Genomic DNA, 22,741 nt, shown 5'->3' on the forward strand with positions numbered 1-22,741 from the left:
GGCCGAACACCGTATCACGGACGGAGGGGCAGAACCGTAAATTATTTGAGGGTGAGGGGGTAAAATCGTAAATTCCCGCCCGCCAAACCCGACCGCGGATTCACACCGAGTCACACAACTCGGCGCGCGCGCGCGCGCGCGAAATGAGTCAATTCTAAAGCACGCAAGATGACGGAGACGAGGAAGAAAAAAAAGGAAAAAAAAAAAAAAAAAGGTGTCGAAGAGGGTGTGAAGAGGGGGGCCGCATAATGCGTACATAAAAGCGGACCCCAATCGGGAGCGAGGAGGGGGAATTTCTAGGGTTCGATTTCTCGGGGAATTAGGGTTTCCTCTGCGAGTTCGCGAGAGGAATCGCGAGAGGAATGGGGTGCGTTTGCTCGAGGCAGAGGGAGGCGGCGGTGGAGGTGGAGGGGGCGATCCCCGCGGTCGAGGATGGATCCGAGGTCGGCTTCGCGGCGACGCGGAAGAGCGCGTGTCGTGGCTACGACTCCGGCGAGCTCGCGATCAAGCCGGCGAAGGCCGGAGCCGGAAAGGTGGTTCCTTTTTCGCCTTTCTTTGTGCTTCCTCTGTTTGATCTTTTCGTTGTGCTAGGGATCTTTTGTTCTAGTGCGATTTGAAGCTTTGGGGAGCTTGGGAGATGATTTGAAGTATCTTTTTCTAGCTCAATTATGGAGGTGGGATAGAGATGTAAGCTTAATTATCCGGATACGGTTTATCTTAGTGAAATAGCTATGGTTGGATTGGATTGGATCGCCATAAAGTTGAGAGAATACGAGTTGTTAATCCAACATGGAAGCCAAAAAAGGGTACCGGAGCTTGAGAATTTAGTAGCTTTATTGATTAAGGATTCATGGTGGAAAGAGTGAGAAATAAAGCACTCACTGATTAAGGATTCATGGTGGTAAGAGTTTTTCAATTGGTGAACAAAGCATACGACATCTATGGAATTGGCCATAAAAGCTTCTATTTTCATTTAAGGAAGTTCTTTTGTCACTTATTTGTGACTTGACTATGGATGGAAGCCAGGTACTAGAGCAAAATAGTAGGTATCCTGAGATGTGGAAAATTGGATTTGGGATACTAAAGGAAAGTTGTTCTTTTATGCGCTCTGGTTTTTTCCAGGTTAATAGGATACGGAACTTGGTGGCTAAGAAGCATGTGATAATGAAATATCAAACTATATTGGATGGACCAGAATGTGCCTTGAGTTGAGAAGATGCTAGATGCACACTTTTTTTAGTTACTTCACTAGAACTTGTAATTCCGCCATGGCTACCTTTCCGAGGTTTTGAGTTGGACGAGGCAAACACCATCACCTGGATGCTTTTGCATGCATGAGTGTTATTGCTGAAGTACTTTTAAAAGGTGCCTTTGAGAGATTTGGACAAGTGCATCAAGATGCAGCTTATCCAGAATCTATTGAAATCAGTAATGTGTTGAAATCGTTAGATGGATAGCATGCATGAAGTTAAAATATGCAGAAGGATAGCATGCAAGAAGTTAAAAGTACTTAGATGATAGCATGCAACAAACATCTCTCAACAATTCCTCTTGCTATGTGGAACAAGACTTGATTGGATTTACTTAACAATCCTACTGAAAATTATGTTGTTCTTTTAAATTATGTTATAGTTACAACAAGCAATTTGCAATGTTTTCAGCAAATGGAAAGAAACTGTAATTTCACAGGTACTAACATGACATGTTTTGCTCAGTTGTCAGAAACAACTTCAATTTTTGGGAGAGCTGGAATTGCTGGTCTCGAGAAAGCTGTGGACGTTTTAGATACGCTTGGGAGTAGCATGACAAGTTTGAACCATAGCAGTGGATTTGTCTCTGGAATTACTGTTCGAGGAAATCAAATATTCATCCTGGCATTTGAAGTTGCAAACACAATTGCTAAAGCTGCCAGTTTATGGAACTCCTTTTCTGATGAGAATCTCACATACTTGAAGGAAGAAATATTGCAATCAGAGGGAGTACGAATATTGATCTCGTCAGACGACAACGAGCTACTACGAATTGCCGCTGCTGACAAGAGGTATGCTTTGAATTTGGACTGCAAGGTTTTTTTTGTTTCTTTAAAAGAATCGGTGTTTCTGCATCTATAATTCTCATAATTTACATGTATTTGCATATGCACCGCCAAAGATGAATACATGGATACCCTTAAAGCATATGGTATTGGCGTCTTTACCCTCTTCCTGCATTAGTAATCCTTAAAGCCACTGGGTGTGAAAGCTTTTGTCCAAAGGACATTAGTGCAGACTATTTAGGGCCATAATGATCTATAACAAATTTTCCATTATGGTTCCAATGTTTTGTAACAGAAAGTTGATTGGAAGAACATCTTTGCTTATGTGGGCTATTTCTAAGCAAAGTATAACAGAAATCTTGATTTTAGATGGATACATGTGCAAATACATGTATTGAGGAGTTTATGTGTAGAAATCCCCGCCAAAAAAATATTTCCATTCTATTATCTTAATTGTGTGAATGACTGCTAAAGTGCTAATATGGCCTACAAAATGTCACTTTTACAGGGAAGAACTAGCTGTTTTCTCCAGGGAAGTGATCAGATTTGGTGACCTCTGTAAAGATCCTATATGGCACAATTTAGGGCGTTATTTTCAGAAGTATGTCATGTAGTGCAACACTTACAGTTCTCCTAAATTGACAACAGTTCTTCTTGATTTGATATTTTTATTTTATATTCAGATTGTGCTCAGATCGTTCACCTCAGGACCATTCAAAAGAAGAGATTGAAACAACAGTGCAACAATTGATAAACTTGGCTCAGAATACCTCTGTACGTATACTGTGAGAAACATAAATCTCATTGCTTAGTGATTCTTGAACTTTTGAATTGAGCTAAATACTGTAACATATCATGACTTGCATACTCTTTTCTATTGTCCTTTGCTGCTTGTTTTAGCAAATTATACTACAGTTAGTTACTCACAGAGATGATCTTTTCAGTCCGATCTCATTAATCTTAGGACATTTATGACTTGTAGAGCTATTAAAATGGTGGGCAGCCTATAGAAGGATATGAGGATGCACATCTTTGGCACTTCAATCTGGAAATCTCTCACTTTAGGAGTTGATAATTAAGTCTTTTATCTTCCTGCTTAAACATATGTTCTACCATATGGTCATTAGACTATGGCTTTGTTGTCTATTCTGCACCCATAGTTTGCCTTTTCAGTTAGAAACTAAAATATGTTGTTTTGCGATTTTCCCTTTAGTTAAATAGATTTGTTGAGATTTTTTAAGCTACAAGCTCTGAACATGTTGCATCAATCAAATTGTTCTCTCTGCGAAAGGCAAGATATTTTGTTATTGGTATCCTCTCCTTAGTGTTGTTCTTGTGGCTTCCCCTTTATGTACATCAAAGCCACTCAAAGCATGATTATCTGACAAAGACAACTAACTAGTCTGGTAAGCAATGGCCAGAGAAAGTATTCGTTTATTTAACTATATGCATAGGCTTTAATAAAACAAAACATTTAGGAATAGTGAGATTTAATGGCTGATTACTTACTTTTCATGGAATTAACCTATATTTAGCACACTTAAATTTATAAACTTCATAATGGCCAGTGCGTGCACTCCTGTTCTCGAGCTTTCCGTATAGGCCGTAATGAATTACAATGAGATTATCCTCTTTTTGCTCTTTTATTTCTTGCAACTGACTCATCTTATATGCAATAGGAGCTCTACCATGAGTTACATGCGCTAGACAGATTTGAGCAGGATTACCAAAGGAAGTATCAGGAGGAAGAATCTCTACCTACAGTTAGAAAGGGTAAACATAATTTTTAATATTCGGACTTTGTTAAAAGTTTTTTTTTTTTTTCTTTTCTGTTGAAACATTAAAATGAAACCTTAGGGCCTGCCAAGGACCAATTAAGAAACGGTATTGTTAATAGAAAGGACTAATAATTCTGCAGTCAGGTTCCAGCTCAATATCACGTGGTCTATACTGGAAATCCGTGGGTTGCGTTAGAAGAACGAGTTTAATTCCCTTGTGTTGGTTCTTTTACTTGTGCCTTCACACATGCACAGCAAAATGACTCTTTGACTAATGAATATTTTTGTTTTAACTTCAATCATTATTGATTTCTATACTAACCAAACTACTGTTCATCATTCACCACTATATGCTTTACTGTGTTATCATTTTATGATCGAGAAATTAAGTAACTGATTTTTCTGCTCAATTTTAAATTCTTTCTAGAATCGTTTTCCCTAAAATTTCAGGACTAAATTGGATTTAAAATTTGATGTCATTAACCTCGAGGACTTAGATACTTGCTATTGGAATTAAGAGGTGAGATGGTTCATGGAAACTGGACTACACTTGATCTTTTCTATGCATCTTTGAAAGATTGTTCCTTGGACAAATACAGGCATGATTAATCTTCATTTTCAAAGGGTGTATTATGTAGGGACCAATTCAAAAAGAGACTTTAGATAAAATTTAGTAAGCTCTTTCTTTTCAAGTCAAACCTTTTTTTTTTCTCTTATGACTTTGACAAAAGATTTTAGACATGAGTATTTTCAATGCCTGCCCTCTTACTTACATATTAACTAAGGCCTTCTTTTAAAGATTATATTTCTTGTAATAGAAGGTGAGTTTAATCAGATGTAAATTTCCCTAGAAAGACACCTATCTTACGGAAGGAATTCGATGTCCAAAAAGCATTTTCGTTTCAGATGAAGGTTCTCATAATAGTCAAGCTTATGGTGCTTTGAGGTTCAAAGAGTTGATAATTTCGGGCATGAAGGTTAAGTTGCTGGCTTCAAATCACATGTATATGATTAATCCAATAGAAATATTTACTGGTATATTTATATCAACCTTCGCTTTTCTCAAGCGAAGCTTTTTCTTAAGCTTCATCCTTACCATAGACTAAATTTTCTTTTTTACTCTTGGTTCTTTGTAGCACAATGTTCCTCCTTAAGTTAGTGCTAAGATGGGCCTATACTAAAATATCTATGGATGACGCTTTATTCTGATAATTATCTAATCCAGTTCTTCTGTATAACTTGATAGAGGAACTTTGTCTTTCGAGTACTTTTTATTTTTCTTTTCTTTTTTTTTAATTCCATATTTGCGTAGATCATAATTCATGTCGTAGTGGTTTTTCTTCTTTTAATGTATTCACTACTTATCACTGAAATTAACTCATTTCCTTTTACTTTTCTTTTGGCAGAAACTTTTATGATATTGCAAAGTGAACTGAAACGCCAAAAGAAACTTGTAAAGAGTTTGAAGAAGAAATCTTTGTGGTCAAGAAATTTGGAGGAGGTAATTAACTAGTATGGCGGTAATTATGCCATGCCATTATGAATATAGATTTAGTCTTGATGGTGCTCTTATTCATTTGCACATTACTTTGATTTTTCAGAAGTTATTAACTATTTATTTGTCTGATTTTTTCCACTGTTAACATTTTTTTAATTACTAAAGTACAGAATAAATTGAACTTGGATGTCTATATTTCTCCATGATACTAATGTCAATTATATTGTGTGGGATTCTCTGCAGGTTGTGGAAAAACTTGTTAATATTGTCATATTCTTACACAAGCAAGTTACAGAGGCATTTTGTAATTCTGGTGCGTGTGTCAACCTTCAGTATATGATCCTTAGATAAATATATTTTAGTTTTCCTGTTCATTGGTTATATGACTTTATAGAAGCTGACTTATCCTTGTAGTCAATTTATAAATTATTCGTAGGTTGTACTAATAATGCAAACTGTTGACTGGGTATCATACAGAATGTCTTCTAGCTAGTTGTCTTGTCATGAAAAACTTTGCAAAATATTCTCAATTATTTGATGTTTGCCAAACACCTAGTGAAAAAAAAAACGACATAGCTGTTCTATTTTCTTACAATACTGGTAATCCTTATCTCAAGGTAGTTTTGTGCTTGAAAATTTAGATTATAGACATATAATGTGTGTTTTCCTTGTTATAATCTGTATTATACATATCCTCTATCTTCCTAAAAATTTGGTATTGTATCATTTAACTGGGCAGGTATTTTGGCAAGTGCCAACTTTCTTGACAATGAGCCAGTTCAAGATAGACGATTAGGTGCTTGCGGCCTTGCATTACATTATGCTAACATCATCAACCAAATTGATAACATAGTAAGTATCAACGCAGCTGTTTGATTAAAACATAATGTTTACTAATTGTTTTCTTTCATTTCTGACGTCATTACATAGTTTCACTTGTAACGGGATTGTGTTGTTTATTCAATTGTTTAATATTCATGTGTTGCTTCGCAACTATTTGAATGAGGGTGATGTCTAATAACCTTACATTGATAGATTGGATTGATGTCACCACTTTTCCTGCAATGATGTTTATTTATTAGAGCAATAAGGTCTAATTGCACTTGTATTACTGTAGATTTTAAACTTCATATCTTAGTTCTGAATTATAATAAAATTATTTTCATGTTCCCCCTGTAAAATGGTGAAATAACAGATAAGAGGGTAATGTTAAGGCAATCAACATACTAAAGTCTTACTAGACTTGACATGCTTCACATAAAACTGTTTTGTGCTGGTAGAATCATCCTGGAATACCATCTTTCTAAAATAATTTTAATTGTTAATATTCTTGTTATTGAGGAATTTAGAGAAAATATGGTGTTCTTGAGCTCAAATACACTTGCATGTTCTGAGACATGCATAAAGTAGAAAATGCATACAGGTGCATATATGTCTACATTGGATTGCGCATAGTTCTGCTGGATGCACACTTGCCTATAATTGCATTATGTAATTTGAAGCATCTATGTCCTCTTTTTTTTTTTTTTTAGGCAAAAAGCTTTTTGTTTGATATGATGGTCCAAATTATTTCCTCACACAGGTTTGTCGACCACTTTCCCTTCCTCCTAGTACCAGGGACAACTTATACCACGGTCTACCGACAGCAGTGAAGTCAACTCTGCGTTCTCGGTTGCAATCGTTTGATGCTAAAGAGGAGGTATTGTCACGTAATCTGTTTCACATTCCTTAAAGATAATATTCTCGCTTAGTTTTTCTTTTGTTTTTTAGTGAAAAAAACAAATTTCAAAGCCCATTTGCTTACGCATACAAATGTCACCATACTGTTGCGAGGTGTATATACAACAAATCCTAACCATAAGAGCAGTCACTACTTTTATAGCATGCCTTAAATGCGTGCCAAAAAGCCTTTCCTTGCCGAAGCCCAATAGACTCTGGAACAAGCACATGAAACACATCTAGAGTCAGTAAAGCACTTAGCCTAGCAATAAAAGGTAAATATATAAGTTTTTGCTATCAAACATTTAGTTGTCTAGTAGTTTTACAGGGTAAATTAGGTCGCTAGTCGCTGAACTTTTTTACTTTACTCGACAATCTTTGAAGTAAGCGTTCACCAACATGATCTCTTTATAGTTGTTGCCATTAGCTTCAGAGGGGTTTGCCATAATGCACATGTGGCTTATCATACACGATGAAACAGTATCAATTGATGTCAAACTGCAAAGAGAATAAAATGACCATCCGAACATGAACATAGAATTTGGGTACTTGAGAAATTTATCGTTTCTGAAAGATGTACACCTGAAAATTGTAGGCAAAGACTAGTGTTTCCAGGACCGTTTGAAAGAAAGTATTTCTAGATTCAAGTAGGAAATATAGAAAGTTTAAGGCTTGAATATTGTGGTATGGATTTCAAGGATATCTTACTGCTTTTCGTTGAAAGAGAAGCAAAAAAACAAAAAAAATATCTTGAGCACTGTCAGATTTGATAGTTTGACAGTCTGGTGGTTGTTCGTTGATCAATATCTTGCTTAAACTGGAAATATTCTGCGTACCTTTCTGTAATATTACATTGAACAAATTTATAACATCTAAGAAACTCCGAGTGCATGGGTAAAGAAAGTTGAAAATGTCATTTCTGGGATGAGTTCTTTTCATGATTTATAACTTGCAATTTTCTTTCTGCAGTACACTGTTGCTCAAATCAAAACCGAGATGCAGAAGACTCTTCGTTGGATTGTACCTATAGCAGAAAATACAATCAGGTAAGTTGTACCCATAGCAGAAAATGTCATTTCGCTTCAAGTTTCCCACTTCCTCATGATTTTTCATCTGAATTGGACAGAGCACATCAAGGTTTTGGATGGGTTGGAGAGTGGGCGAACATCGGGTGAGTTTTAAGCCTTCTCTTACACTTCCATTTGATTCCTCTAATGAATTAACACCGGACAGTATGAGTAAATTACTGATTATCTCTTATTTGCAGGACTGAAATAAATAAGAAGCCCGTCCACCAAAGCACTGTTACTCGCATCCAGACGCTTCATCATGCGGATAAGGAGAAGACGGAGCAATACATACTCGAATTGGTGGTATGGCTCCACCATCTTGTCCTCCAGGTCAAAACGAGGGGATATGGGCTCAACTCCATAAAGCAAGCTTCGTGTCGGCTCCAAAAGGGAGATTCGCTGCCTGAAGAAGCCAACGAGGGCTCATCTATGGTACGCAGCACGAAAGATGATTGCGGTACAAGTCAAATTTGCGAAGGGGAGAGAGAATTGTTGGAATGTATTGGTGCAAACAAGTATATACACAGAAGAAGCAGAAGTTTCGAAGGTACGAGAAGGGAAGCCGAAAGAGCGCATAGGAATAAGGGTTTAAGCAGGAGTTGCGGGAATTCTCCAGCAAGAGAGTTCATTGAGGCCTTGAATTCGCACCTCGAGAAGAGGATGGTGTTGGATGTAATGGATGGGCTGGATACTATGAATCCACACTCCGCCCCATTTTGTTAGAGCTCCTCATTTTGCCTTTTCTCCCCACTTGTAACAAAGTGATGTATTTTTTATAGTTTACCATGTATATGTAATATTGCCGCACCTTAGATTTCTTTTGCTGTACATATTACTAAGTACAGAGAGAGGTTTTGTTCATAATTGGAGCTAAGGCAGCATTCTACAGCAGTCTGACATCCCTATTTCTGCAGTCTCCTGCATTTTTCTGGAACTAGGTCGTGCTTTATTTGGTAACGAAATGTAAGATTAATGGTTTCAGGTTACACATGCTCTTACCCGAAGATAGCGTCGAACTACCGGGCCTTAGATTGGACGTCGGCCTTTCTAAAATAAGAGATGGATCCAAGAAGAAGATGAAGGAAAGGCCAATGTAAGCTGCTAAGTTCGTTCCGATGAATTTAAAACCCTTCTGATCCTGTAGGAGCTTGCAGGATAATGATGTTTGAGTTGGTTTTGTGTAAACGCGTGCACATGCACACACAAACAAAAGAAAAGAGACGTATAGACCAATGTAGGCCATAAAGTTGTTCGAATGAGCATTTGGACACTCATGGCTCTATAGAAGCTTTTGTGCAGAGCTGTTTAAGTAGAACAGTAGAGTTGTTCGGTAAAGAAAAAGAAGCTTATTTTTCTATAGAGCTGTTTAAGCAGAGTTGTTCGTTAAAGAAAAAAAAGCTTATTTTTCTATCGAACTCCATTGCGCTTTCAAACTAGACTTTCTTTAAAAAATTAGGCTAATCAAAATTTATATTTGTAAAAACAGACTTGCGCCTTATAAGCAGTCGATAGTACCAGCTGAGTAATGTACAGCGTGGTCAACACGGTAACGGTAATGTGAAGATACAAAAACAGTAAATTATTTACCGCATTCTAAATAGACTACACTACCAACACACAAATGCATCTGCTTACATTTGCAAATTAAAATTTCAATAAAACCTAATCGTAGAAAAAGCCCTTTCCAACCATTCTTTTTATAACTTCGTACTCAAAAGAGTACAAAGAATTTCAAACTCTCTATGCCCTATCTCAGTAAGCAGCTACAGCGTCCCTCTCTTATTTCTAAATCAACGGCACCTTAATAGAAATTACTTGTTAAAATCTGAACATCTCTAAGTTCACAGGAAACTATTTGCAACAAAATGCTATGTTTAGAATTCCCTAACTACTGATGGAATACATGAATTATTTCCAACTGCTTTTGATTGCAAATATATACGGCTGCTGTATAAAAATTAAAGTTTATTTAATATTTCGACACACAAGAAGAAAAAGAAAAAGTGTGGTGTAGAAACGAAGTGAAAATACACTCACTATGAGACAATGGAGACAGATAATAATTCTCGGCCAATGAGTAAACAAAGAACAGCTATAAACACCAGTAAATATATAGTGTCTACTACTACAAGCTATTTTGCAATCAATACATAGTCAAAAACTAACAGCAAGGGAAAAAAAAAAAGAAGGAAAAAGACAAGCACTCCTCACAAGTTCTTTCACTGGAGGAATTGGGTAGATGATTGCCTACATTTTTTTTGTACAGAGCTAAAATTATCGACTGTGGGAGTAAGCTACTCCCACTGCAATGAACTTCCTGATTTCTTTCACCTCACCATATCTGTTTTCATCAAAATTCGCTCTATTGCCGATGGTCGCAATTGATAAAGAGATGCAAACCCAACAGAAGCAGGGAGCTCTCAGTATCTTGGCCACATATTGGTCAGCCTGAAATATTCTGCACAAACCCAAGAAATTGTCGCCGCGATGGTAATCTTTTAACCTAATGAACAATATTTACCGACAGTTTATTTCAACAGAATTTACAAGCATTAAACAAAAAATACTATCCTCATATATGTGTGCTCGATGAAACAAAGGGGCAAACCATACAGGTGATGTTGTAGAATACATATAAAGTTGAAATAAAGGAGTGATGCTAACTTACTGGGGCAATTGAGGCAGCGAATTTATTGGTGCCATTGAGTTAGCAGTGAAGAAATTGTGAAGAAATAAATCCGGCAAATCGTTCACCTTCGTTTCTCTTTAGATTTTAGAGATGCCCATTGGAAGTAACCACAATTTGCTTCCGGATTAGATGCAGGTCCCTGATACAAGGCATTTAAATCATATTACTCATACAATGTGTGGTTGAAACAATCAAACAATGGTTAAGTACATAAAAGCATGGCAAGTATGAGGCCGACCGATTCTCAGTCGGATGCCTAGTTCCAATGGCAACATCATGATGACGAACTTAAAGGGAGTTTATTGAGTTAACTATCGAATGGGCAAAATCTCATCCTCGTGATTTACTTTCTCTCTTAATTCCTAGTTAAGAGCTAATAAATAATAACATCAAGCACTGCACCAAGTTATAAGCCAAGTACCTGAGCACGAGCACAGACGTAGAATAGGCGACCTATATTGGGACCTTTCTTGACGGATCTCGGAACACAAGGCTCACCATGTCGTTTGCAGAGTGGCAAGCTCATCTTCATTTTATCTTGAATTCTTTGCCACTCCCTACTAGCATAATTATCCTTCTCCGTTTTCAGAGAACAACATTGATCTCCATTCCCCTGATCTTGAACAGTTGATCCATTGCTATTGTCCTTGCGCATTGAACAGCTACTGCTTTCAATATCTTCCGGATTACTTTGATTTCTATTTGGTTCTATTTTGCCAGGTGATTCATCACCCTCTTTTCTAGAATCTGATGGAGGAAGTGAAGCACCAGTGTTCTTGGGTTGCTGAAAAAAGGACTTAATTGTAAGTTGAGAAGATGCAGTTTTTCTAGCCCTCTTATTCACTGTCAACTTGCAAGGAGATAAGGAGGCTTCTTTCTCACTTTCCACCATCACTTTGGTTGTTTCAGAATTGCTAAGAATGAGGTTTAAATCGTCATCGATGCTTGGATCAATTCTTAAATCGTCATCGATGCTTGGATCAATTCTTCTTTTGTAATTTGTGTTAGGAAGTTCTTGAGCTAAAGAGAAGCGAGATGCACCAGGTACAACTTCATGCTTGGATGTTATTCTACAATCTTGAGTTGATGTTGGGCATTCACTGCAATTCTCAGTTGCTGTGTTCTTGACTGATGATGTATTTGAAGTTAGCTGATGTTTGGATGTTTGTCCTTTCACAAGGAATGACACTGCATGCACAGAAGGAAAATAAACTGAAATTAAAAAGCAGAAAATATTGATAAAGTATTTATCAGTCTGGCTCCTCTTACACAAATAACACATCAATAATGACATGGGTAACGTATACAGCATGCTAATTAGTATATTCAGAAAATGAGATTGAGCTTATCAAAAATTTTATCTTTATCATGCTTCATGTAATAAATAAGATAAATGTGTAACGAATAAGAAAATGTAAATGGCAACTACAACGTACAGCTTAACAGAGTAATACCAAAATATCAAGTTCCTGGCATTCATAGGAAAAAAACTGTAATCTTTCCTGCAAGACTACAAGATTGAATACACCTACAATTAACTGTTTGACCTACTAAATTATAAATGTTTTGACAGTTCATTCTTATCTGAACTTCTCACAAAATCCTTCGGCCAGACCAATTTACTCAGGAGTCAAAGTCATATAAAGTTGGTTTGTTTTGAGAGATACATTAACAGTTTTCTCACCAATAGTTTGTTGCCATCCGCGAACCTCAGGGATATATCTCACGGCTAGAGGCGGAGTGTTGTGCACTGGAAGAAGAGGTAGACCACTCAATACAACATAAACAGGCACATGATCAGATCCTTCTAGTTTGGTAGTCCTCCCACCTTTCCACCTGCAGGTAGCAAGGAGTATAATAGACAAACCGTGGAAAACTGCACACATTCAATATATCGGCATTGACTTTACTTTGGGGTATTGTCGGAATTTCCCCTTTTAAACTGAGCCATTATGTCACAGTCTTTCACATGGCAATTTAGAATGTTATGGCCCTCTAGATCATGATCTTGGTGCAGGCACGGTCCGGCCATAAGAATATGATCAATTCTGGAACCATAATTGAACTCTTCAGCTCCAATGCGTGGCGAAAAACAAGTGTACGCTCCCTCTCTGAATCAGATTAATGGAAACAGAAACATTTATCATATTTTACACAATAAGAAGCGAGATGGTGATAAGATTGCATACATGATGGTTACCTATTGAACATAAAGGTTAAAGAAAATCTAACACTTCTATTGAAATGGTAAAGCTAGATTTAAGGTACATTTAAACAAGAGGAGCTATAACATAAAGAGAAACAAGACCAGAGTTCCTGATAAATTCATTTTATCAACTTTTGGACAGGAATATATTGCTAAAAAGAGCACAAAATGATTCGAAATAGATGATGAACTGCAGAGCCACAAGCTCGTGTGGCTCGAATTGCTCAATTGGTGTCCATATGGACAAAAATGTCAGTAACTGTATATAGTAGAAAGTGGTGAAAATTCAGTTATTACCATATTAAAACTTCATATTAGAGCAAAATGACATTAAGTTGGTCACATGGTGACAATACATTACTCCTTTCTATTATCTTCTATAGCCACAAAAAACAAAACTACACTTCATGAGCAGGTAGGACACTATACCTGCCAGGATGTTTTGATCTGAAAATATCAAAAAAGGAACCTCCATAATCTCTTAGCAAAGATCTTAACCATTTCCGAAACCTAGAATGTGGAAGAAAATGCTGTTACTCATCTAAGGTGAACACAGTATTGCAGGAACTGGAATAGATTTGAAATTAACTTGTTTGACTAAATATATTATAATTTACTAGCTAATGTGATATACTAAATATCAAAAGGTTAACATTTGATATTTCAAATGAAATAAAAGCATATTCTCCATCACCATCTGTGCAACAAAGAAAAGAATCTTCGTAATTATATAGATATATGTACAAGAATCAACTCAATTTTCACTTCCACTACCAGCATGCTAGGCTTACAAGTGTAACACCTACTCATTGTGATATAGATAGGCATTTTCATTGATTATTATGATCTACTAGTTGAAGGCTTTACAAGATTCATGTATTTTGTTTGTTTCAAAACAAACATTTAGAAAAACCATGTATTGAAAGACTGTATCTACCTATATGTTGATGCATAACTACTCCACATCAAAAGGTTTCCCATTAAATGAAAGATAATCGAAATGTATTAGATCATCATGAAGAAATGATGTGATCTTCAATTTCGATGGTTTGTCTTCAAATACTTGACTTCTTATGGTTGACAGCAGATTAGGCATAAAGTGACTAGACTAAAATGCCTGTACAGGATTTAGAAAGAAGCTTACATGTTGTTCTCAAAGCCTGGTTCTGCATCACACCTATCTATAGCAGCAGGAGCAATATTGAGATCACCAACAACAAAAACTCTCTTTCCCTCAGCCAAGAGAAATTCCCATCTTTTCTAAAATGAAATGTTACAAATGTCCTTGTTAGAACTTAGAACTAATGTCTAAAGAAACTGTAAAATCAAAAGAAAACCTGCACTCACGTGCCAAGCAACATGAAGAAGATATCAATTGCCTAGAAGTCCTTGATTAATTTAACTGATCTGCAATTATTTCTTTTAACATGCTTTGTTACCATTATGTGAAAGCTGTATGTGAAAGCTGCATCGTAGGAGAATAACAATCTTGACAATGCACTTCCCCCTTATTTTGGACTAAGTTCATTACACATATCCATAAGTAAAATATGTACGCAAGAGGAAGGCATACGAAAGGCTCACGACCAGAATGGAAAATATTTAACAGCAGCCTACTAATAATTTAACTTGTAAGAGCAACTAATAGGGCGGAACCTTTTGTGCAAATTCACAATATTCTAACCACAACCAAATAGCAAATAATAACAAGTCGGTCAGTCCTTTATCATTTATGCTACAAATTTGACTAGAAACAAGAAGATTACCTGTAATATCTTGTAAAATATCAATTTGAAACGGACTCGTTCATCATCATCATGTTCCGCTCTCGGGCCATATATATTAAAAATTACTGCAGAAATAGCAGAAATAAATTTCAGGAGACATTTGATACGTGAATAATCAAGCCTAGATGCAGAGCATGGAGTCTATAAGACTTCTAGTTTCTGTAGTACAGTAAGTATTATATTTCTTAGTTAGGCAATAGCAGGCTCACCAAAATATCCATGATCGGTGATGATGCAGCGCCCCTCACTGTCCGCCTTTAGTAAATCCTCATTTGTTATATCCTCAAGATCCTCCAGCTTCTCTGCTGTTTCTAGGAGGAAATCCCTTGTTATCTCCCTATTTCTTAAACGCTCAAGAAGTCCTGTAAAGCCCTCTTCTGCCGCAAGTGGTAAAGCTACCTCTTGGCTAGAAAATGCTGAAGTGACTCGGCAAAATGTTGCAACACCTATAAAAGCTTCAATCTATTAGAAAGCAGATACTATAACTATTGGTATAGTCATTTTAAGCAAATTTTACAAAAAAAAAAAAAAACATGGCTGTTGAACTTACATAGTAGACAGCTATACTTATCAGCATGGTTCAAGAACTGGCTTTAGTCCTTAATCAAAAGCATATGTTTCAGTGGTTTGATGGTTTCAGATTACGTTTCTGTAGTTTCAGATAAGAAACTTTACAAACAATGGAAAACAAAGATAATGAATAAAAAAAATCGAGATAAGTATGTGGAGATATTGCCAAAGTTAAAGAAATGTCTAGTGTTACAGGCATACAGCTATAAACTAAGGTGTTTATTAGGTAATACATACAACAAGCCATAATTTTAGATAACATATGTCAATGATTGATGGAAGGATGATAAGATACTTATATCAATCACAATGACAGTATGGCATCAATTGTATGTGTTCTTGGCTCCTTAGCATCATCAGGCAACACCACGTACTGCAACAAAAGGCAACACAGAGAACTCGGGAAATGCAATACAACCTATAAAACCGCTATGTGCACAAACTGACAAACCACTTTCCTATACAACAATTTTTTTGTCTTCTCCTAGAGCTTTTGATCTCGGAAGAGAAGAAAATTTTACTAGAACCTGGTTATATCCAAGTAATCAACATTAAAGTTCAAAAGTTATTCCTTTTAGAATTGCATCGCTGAGTAGCTACATGTAAATACTCAGAAAATTAAGCTACTAAATAGTTAGTTCTAATGTTCAACCAGCTGTAGTACTGAGCAATGCATGACAGAAGCAGCGCAAAAGATTGATACTAACGATCAAAGAAAAATCTAAAGAGGCTTAAAAGTCTTGAAAAATGAAAGAGAGATCATAAAACGATATAAAAAGAAAAGAAGAAGAAGGAATTTAGAATACGAGAGCATGCACTAAAAGAGCATGAAGCATGTTTCAAAAAATGAGCAAGCTTTACGTTTTCCATGCAATTACTGGATTGTATAATTATAGGCTTGCATATAAGTTATATAATAATTAATAAACCTTTCAAACACATTGTTTTTGAAGGAAAATGAGTAGAGTGGAGTACAAAGATTCACCGGTAACACATTATTCGGAACATTCATCAGATAAGAAATAGCGACTGACCAGAATATCCTGTGCGTCCTCTACAAGAAGCACGATTGCAGGAAACGAAAGCTTCATATCCCTCGGCCATTATCAAATCCGCAGACAAGTCTTGTCTCGACAATTTTGTCTCCTGTAAAAAAAATCACCTTCATACAACTAGAGCAACGAAAAATTCTCAAATAGATAAAAAGGCAATAATTTTCTTAAGAAAATGTGGATGTATCAATTTGTGTTACAGATTTGGACTTTGCAATTTTAAAAATCATCCATTAGAAGAAAGTGGCAAACTTTTAAGAACATTAACCCCCCCAAAAAAACAAGAAATATAACATCACCCATAAAATATTAAGCCATAAAAGGGCCTTGTTTGGCAATCGTTTCCCATACTTTTATTTTATTAAAATAGAATTCCTACGTGAAATAGTGTAGGAGTGAATAGTGGATTTCTTACCATTTTATGTCCAAAGTATTTATTCGGCAACCAAAAAAAAAAAAGGCTCTAGAAGCAACTCTTCTTTTTTTTTTTCCCCCTTTGCGTCCAAGATATATGTTCCAAATTAGTTGTCAAATCCATCACTTAGCTAGAGCACATTGCATGACAACAAACCACCACAACACAGTGAAAAGTCCTTTCACCGTACACAAATTGGCCTAGGCTGGAATACTATTAATAGCACCAAGCTATTGGTGCTATTAGGTTTTCGGCCCTTGGATGAAAAAATATACGATTAGGATGATATGGGCCACCGAGGGTTGAATGAATTATTGATTTAATAATATAATCTAACGGGTGAAAATAGTCAGAGGGTTAAATCTAATGGCGGAAAACTTGATAGCACCAAACGTTTGGTGCTATCGATAGTATCCTAGCCGGACTCATTATATAAAATTATTAATTTAATATTGTAATAGATAAAAAAGGGATTTTTTGAGCGACTAGGTTTATAGAATTTTTTTAAATAAGAATAGCCATCCGATATTTTTATTTGTAAATCTAGACCTAAGCGACGAAAGATTTACCATTTTTAGAAAGTGGTGAATCATTCACTGCATAGTGAAAGCGATAAATAACTTATCGTTCTTACCAAACTTATATATTTTATATATCAAACTCCGAAAGATGTAGAGCATTAGACATCAAAAGTAATTACAATGCTTCGAAACGATGAATAATTTGCCGCATTTAGAAAGCAGTGATTTATTCACCGATAAGTCTAATTTTATACATACATTTTTGGTACAGGGCTATTTTATTAATTATAATATTATTTGTCTATTAATTAAAAAAATTCCAGAAAAAAGGGAAACAATGCCAAATGCAACCTAGATCGTTTAAACCAAATAACAAAAGAAAGAATCCAACTACGGAATCCACTCAATTCCAATTGAATTCGGTGGCGCCAAACAGAGTCTTCACTACTGTTGCTGCCACAACCTCGCGAATTCATGCAACAACAACTGAACCCTAGAAAACGTTCCGACCTTTATGGATCAAATCGAGGAGGAGACGGAGGGGGGAAAAGGGGCGAATCGGAACCTGGAAGCAGATGATGTCGGCGTCGAGGGAGGCGAGGAGGCGGCGGAGGGAGCCGTGCTGGGCCACACGCTGCCGAAGCCCGTTCACGTTGTACGTCACGATCTTCATGGTAAAAACCGGAAATTCTAGGGTTAGGGTTAGGGTTAGGGACTGGTTCGAAGAGAGACGGACGACACAAAAAACAAAAAACAAAAAAAAAAAAAGTAGGAGACGAGGGGTAGTGTGTTTTGGGTAAAGTCGAAAAGCTGATCTGTGTACTTTTCAAACAAAAAGGTGAAATGCATACATTTGTATGTAAACATAATAAATTACAAATATATTTTTATAAAATTTAATTTTTATATATTATTTTTGTAAAAATTTTAATATTTTTAAATATATCCTTCTGATTTATTATTATTAAAAAATTATTTATATTTTAATAGCAAGTAAGTGAAATATCAATTTTACCATCACAAATATATTTCTTTAAAAACTACAACAGGATAATATAATAGGGGTAAAAACATCGAGTTATCTCATAAACTAATCAGATTTAAATATTTAATCTATTATTAGCTAAATTTTTTAAACGGATTCTAAAGATAGGGATATATTTTAAAATATTAGAACTTTTACAGAAACAAATATAAAAATTAAACTTTGTAGGAATATATTTGCAATCAAGGATCTATATGCAATTAACTCTTTTTTTATGTAGTGCAATTATTATTATCCGAGTTAGCACGTAAAAAAATAATAATAATTTTTTATAGTATAAGATGTACATATTATTTTTGAGTGTATCAGTAGTATTGCTCGTGTCATTTTTTTAATATTATTTTTATTAACTTAGTTTTAAAAATATTAAAAATGAAAAAAAATGGTGCCTAAACATCTCAATGGAGAAAAAGTTTTTAATGTAATACTTACACCGTATAAAATATATTTTAAGCCAATTATATTGTACCATATAGGACGATAAAAAGTCTAATTAAGGATGGCGAGGTAATTTTACAATAACATAATATTTTTTTAAAAAAATATTTTACTTATAAAGAAGCCCGTACTTTACAGCAGGTAGAAACTATAGTAGTAATTAAACATTAATTCTTTTGTGTATCCCATTTGGTATATCCACCAAAAGTTACAGCGGAAAGAGAAAGTGGGCGTGCATTAGTGAGAAAGAGGGAGGAAGCGAGGGAAGGAAGCGATGGTGTATAGCAAAAGATGAAAAATAGAGAATTGATAAATAAATTGGAGATAAAAAATTAAAAGTCCGGTGGAGAGAAAGAAAATGACCATAATGAATAATTAGAGATAAAGAGGTTAGGATTGTAGATGGTAGTGGGACCATTTAAATATACTAATTAAAAATTTGATAGTGGAATCGTTTGTGTTAATTGAAAATATAGCGGGATCATTTAAACACACTAATTAAAAGTTTGGTTAGTGGAACCGTTAAAATGTATATTGAAAGTTTAGTAAAAGAAAGAAGAAGGGTCATATGCTAGTGAGGGTGAAAAAGAACTTACCACGTAGCAACAAACATTGGAGATTCATATAAGTTAATAGATAGATGATGCTTGTGCGCAGTATAAAAAACATTATTAATTCTGTAAAAAAATAACAGCTACAGAAAAAATTCTCTCAAATGGAAGGGTGTAAACTTCCACCTAATTTTTTGGTATACAAATAACATTTCTCCTTTAACTCATTTGGTAATATGGTGATTAAAAGCATCATTTTTTGTTTTGTTTTTAGTAGTGTTTGTTTGTAAATACTTAAAAAAAAGAAGAAGAAGAAGAACAAAGTGATTGTAATGCTTGTACATACATAGAATTAATTGAGCCATTTTGAGCTGAGAACCGGCGAGCCGAGATTAGTTAGATCTTAACCTGTTCAAAAAATCAAGCCAGAATTTCGGCTTAATCTCAACTTGCTGACAATTTTGTCAAGTAAATCTGAGCCCAGTTCATGCTGGTTTGATTTTGATTTTGATTTTGATTTTTTAACCATCTCTGCGTATGGTTTCATACTGAGGCAACACAAACATACAACTAACAATTACCTCTGACATGTACCATTGAAACAAGCTGTTCATAAGTATAAAGATCACCATAAAAAACTAAAATACCAGATAATCGAAAAAGCTCTCGCGTCCGAGCTCGAAACTCTGAGCAACTGCAGGAAATTACAGTTCAGTAAGGCATGATACTTCTGATTTTAAGTATTCGGTTTTCATAATTTGTCAAACACCTCAGAGACGGAACATTGCTGACTCAAAAAGGGAATAATGATCCATGCAGCGAGAAATAGATGCGAATTCAATTGATCGATCTTCTCGGCCCGATGCCTCCAAACCCGCCCACTGTATCTCTTGTATCTCAAGGTAAAGTCTCTTGTTCTGCGTCGAACACGCACGACAGAGAATTTCTGACAATGTTGTTCGAGTTAAATCAGTTTATTCTAGGGTGATTCAGAAACAACTACTTCGGCAATTCGCTGAAGTTATGTCGTTTCTGAATTTGAACTAAATTGTCTTGCATAATCTTTTCAGTTAATCTTTTCTTACTGCACTTGCAGTAACTCTAAGATAGCAGAATAATTCAGAGGCCAAAGTTATTCTCTGATACAAATGCGCAGCAAATAGCATATGCTAGATACTACATCTTTGAGCTGTAAGAAAGGTTATATGTTTAGGGTAAACTATTGGCTTAAAGAGGTCAGTATTCTGTCTTGTGACAGAAGGCTAGATTGTGCCGAGTCATGTTCGAAATGACGTAGGCTAGGTTGGGCCGAGTGATGCTCGAAGTAGCGTGAGATTGATTGGACCGAGTCACAATCGAGGCACATGTTAAGTACCGTGTCAGTACGATTAAGTGAATTAGTTGTATCTTTCTAATAGTGCGAGCATTTGGGATTAATGGCTAGCGCCAACAATCCGACATAAACTTCAACTTTAAGAAAGGTTAAGTCTACAATCTTTCGATTTTTAGTTTAAAAAAAAACTCAAATATGGCACCTCTCCCACCTCCACTTTAATAATATTTCATGCACCGGTCTATTAAAATGTCACATGTACCAAAATTATTTTATAATTATTAACATGTTAAAATCAAAATATAATTTAATAAATATAATTTACATCATATAAAAAGTCCATGTACAAAATATTTCAGAGTTTAAATTTCAATGATAGAGAATTATCAATATGGTGTATAGAATATAAATATACACTCAGTGCATGGAATGATTTCTCCTCTCAGCCTACTCCTCAATTATAAAAACTTGCATGTAAATATTATATACAATAAAATCTAATTTAATAGATACGACTAAGACTATATAGAAAGCCAATGTATAAAAAATTATCAGAGCTTAAATTTTTATAAAAATAAAGTGCACAAAATTTACTTATGCACCTAGTATACCAAATAGTATCCTCCCCTTTCATGGAGGTAAAAATATATAAATACCTCCCTTAACTCTATATATATATATATATATATATGAATTGAGACCACCCAAATTCTAATTTTTTTTAATTTTAGTTTTTATAATTAGTTAAATTAAAATGGCCAAAGGTAACTAAAATTATTAAATTGGTAAAATTATCGATGAATTTGATAAAATTTATAAAGTTTTTTGACTAAAATTATTTAAGTCCAAAAACTAAAAGTTTAGGAGGCCTCTATACATTTTTTACCATAAAACATTTTGGTAAAAAATATGTGAAGACTCCATCAACTATTAGGACTCTTTGAAATTAGACTCTTCAAATTTATAATTTTAACTGATATTTATAATTTTTTATTTTTTTACTCAGTAATTTAATTTTTTTTGAAATAAAATTAAATAACTAATAACTAACAGTTACTATATCAATTACATTAACTAAAATTGTTATTTTTGTTAAATTTTTTAAATTACTTTAATATTTTTTCCTGATTTTTTTTTTCATATATACCTTTATAAATTAATTTAATTATTAGTAAGTTTTTATAAAAAATTTACATCACACGTATACCAATTTAAATTACTTTTATTTAAATTAATTTAATAAATAATCATGCTAATAAAATAATATAAAATTATAAAAAAATATTAACTAAAATTTATTATTAAAATATTTTACATCTACAGTATCATGCGGGTCCTTCACTAGTATGTCATAGTTCTAAAGGAGCAAATGTTAAGGAGTAAAACTAGTTAATAAACCAAAATTTCATTTTCAATCATCCTAGACAAATTTAGAGTATCTTCCACAGTAGTATTGTTTAAGTTATTCCAAGAAGTAAAATGTTAAAAACTTAATATGAGGCTCTGCTTCAAGAGGGTTATTCATCTTATAATTATTCTAGTTCTAACACACTTAGTCCTCTTAACTTTTTGAATTATAAGGTATTACATTTAACTACTACTGCTTCTTGAAGTAGAGAAATTATTTGAGAAACAGATTTGTTAGATTTGACTCGAAATTGATAATCGACTCAAGCTCGGATTTTCGACTCGCCAACAGTTTCGCGGTGCGACCAAATTGCAAAATAAAATTGTGAAGAAAAATTGAATGTCTATGGTGGGTAGTAGAGGGCTCAGGCCGACAGGCCCAAGCTCGTTAAGAGTGTTCCTTTTTCGTTTTTTGTCCTAGAAGCGTGTGATCGTGGTCGGTTGTACTATCTGAATATTGTATTCCCTTTTTCGTTTGATAGTGAAGTTCTCTTCTCCCTCACCCGTGGTTTTTCCCTGCAAAGAATTTTCTACGTAAATCTGTGTGTTTTTTCTTTTGTTTCTGCTTATAGTTTGTTTATTTTGTGTTCGTCATTTTGTTTTCGTTCGTGCATTTGTCATAACAAG

General features: G+C 34.9%; 2 protein-coding genes across 5 annotated transcripts; one reads left to right on the forward strand and one right to left on the reverse strand.

Moving 5' to 3' along the window:
- Nucleotides 207–9,005, forward strand: LOC109727483. Its single transcript, XM_020257622.1, has 12 exons — nucleotides 207–533; nucleotides 1,716–2,041; nucleotides 2,544–2,636; nucleotides 2,719–2,809; nucleotides 3,715–3,808; nucleotides 5,220–5,314; nucleotides 5,555–5,624; nucleotides 6,051–6,163; nucleotides 6,894–7,010; nucleotides 8,000–8,076; nucleotides 8,157–8,201; nucleotides 8,298–9,005. Exons 1-12 carry the CDS (start codon nucleotides 363–365, stop codon nucleotides 8,821–8,823), a joined length of 1,818 nt encoding a protein of 605 aa, XP_020113211.1. The 5' UTR covers nucleotides 207–362; the 3' UTR covers nucleotides 8,824–9,005.
- Nucleotides 10,161–18,128, reverse strand: LOC109727452 (DNA-(apurinic or apyrimidinic site) lyase 2). Of its 4 annotated transcripts, none has more exons than XR_002220777.1 (11): nucleotides 17,906–18,128; nucleotides 16,387–16,498; nucleotides 14,992–15,228; nucleotides 14,762–14,847; nucleotides 14,140–14,255; nucleotides 13,425–13,505; nucleotides 12,700–12,900; nucleotides 12,474–12,625; nucleotides 11,211–11,977; nucleotides 10,769–10,928; nucleotides 10,161–10,558 (listed from the first exon to the last, which is right to left on the reverse strand). XR_002220777.1 is itself a non-coding variant. In XM_020257586.1 (10 exons), exons 1-10 carry the CDS (start codon nucleotides 18,011–18,013, stop codon nucleotides 10,851–10,853), a joined length of 1,938 nt encoding a protein of 645 aa, XP_020113175.1. In that variant the 5' UTR covers nucleotides 18,014–18,128; the 3' UTR covers nucleotides 10,161–10,850. The 4 variants fall into 4 exon arrangements, 1 of the variants encoding a protein (XP_020113175.1); XR_002220776.1 differs by having other exon boundaries at nucleotides 10,161–10,603; nucleotides 17,906–18,127; XR_002220778.1 differs by lacking the exon at nucleotides 13,425–13,505 and having other exon boundaries at nucleotides 10,161–10,603; nucleotides 17,906–18,127.

This window comes from Ananas comosus, linkage group 22, assembly GCF_001540865.1.
Source record: "Ananas comosus cultivar F153 linkage group 22, ASM154086v1, whole genome shotgun sequence".
NCBI classification, from domain to species: domain Eukaryota; kingdom Viridiplantae; phylum Streptophyta; class Magnoliopsida; order Poales; family Bromeliaceae; genus Ananas; species Ananas comosus.

Bases quoted from the DNA above. Each gene is read 5' to 3' on its own strand.
- LOC109727483 (XM_020257622.1), top strand. From the start codon at position 363: ATGGGGTGCGTTTGCTCGAGGCAGAGGGAGGCGGCGGTGGAGGTGGAG. The intron at 534-1,715 runs GTGGTTCCTTTT...TGTTTTGCTCAG, and splicing joins CGAAGGCCGGAGCCGGAAAG to TTGTCAGAAACAACTTCAAT. The intron at 5,625-6,050 runs GTGCGTGTGTCA...TTAACTGGGCAG, and splicing joins AGAGGCATTTTGTAATTCTG to GTATTTTGGCAAGTGCCAAC.
- LOC109727452 (XM_020257586.1), bottom strand. From the start codon at position 18,013: ATGAAGATCGTGACGTACAACGTGAACGGGCTTCGGCAGCGTGTGGCC. The intron at 14,848-14,991 runs GTGAGCCTGCTA...CTATTTCTGCAG, and splicing joins CACCGATCATGGATATTTTG to TAATTTTTAATATATATGGC. The intron at 12,626-12,699 runs GTAAAGTCAATG...TGCTACCTGCAG, and splicing joins AATTCCGACAATACCCCAAA to GTGGAAAGGTGGGAGGACTA.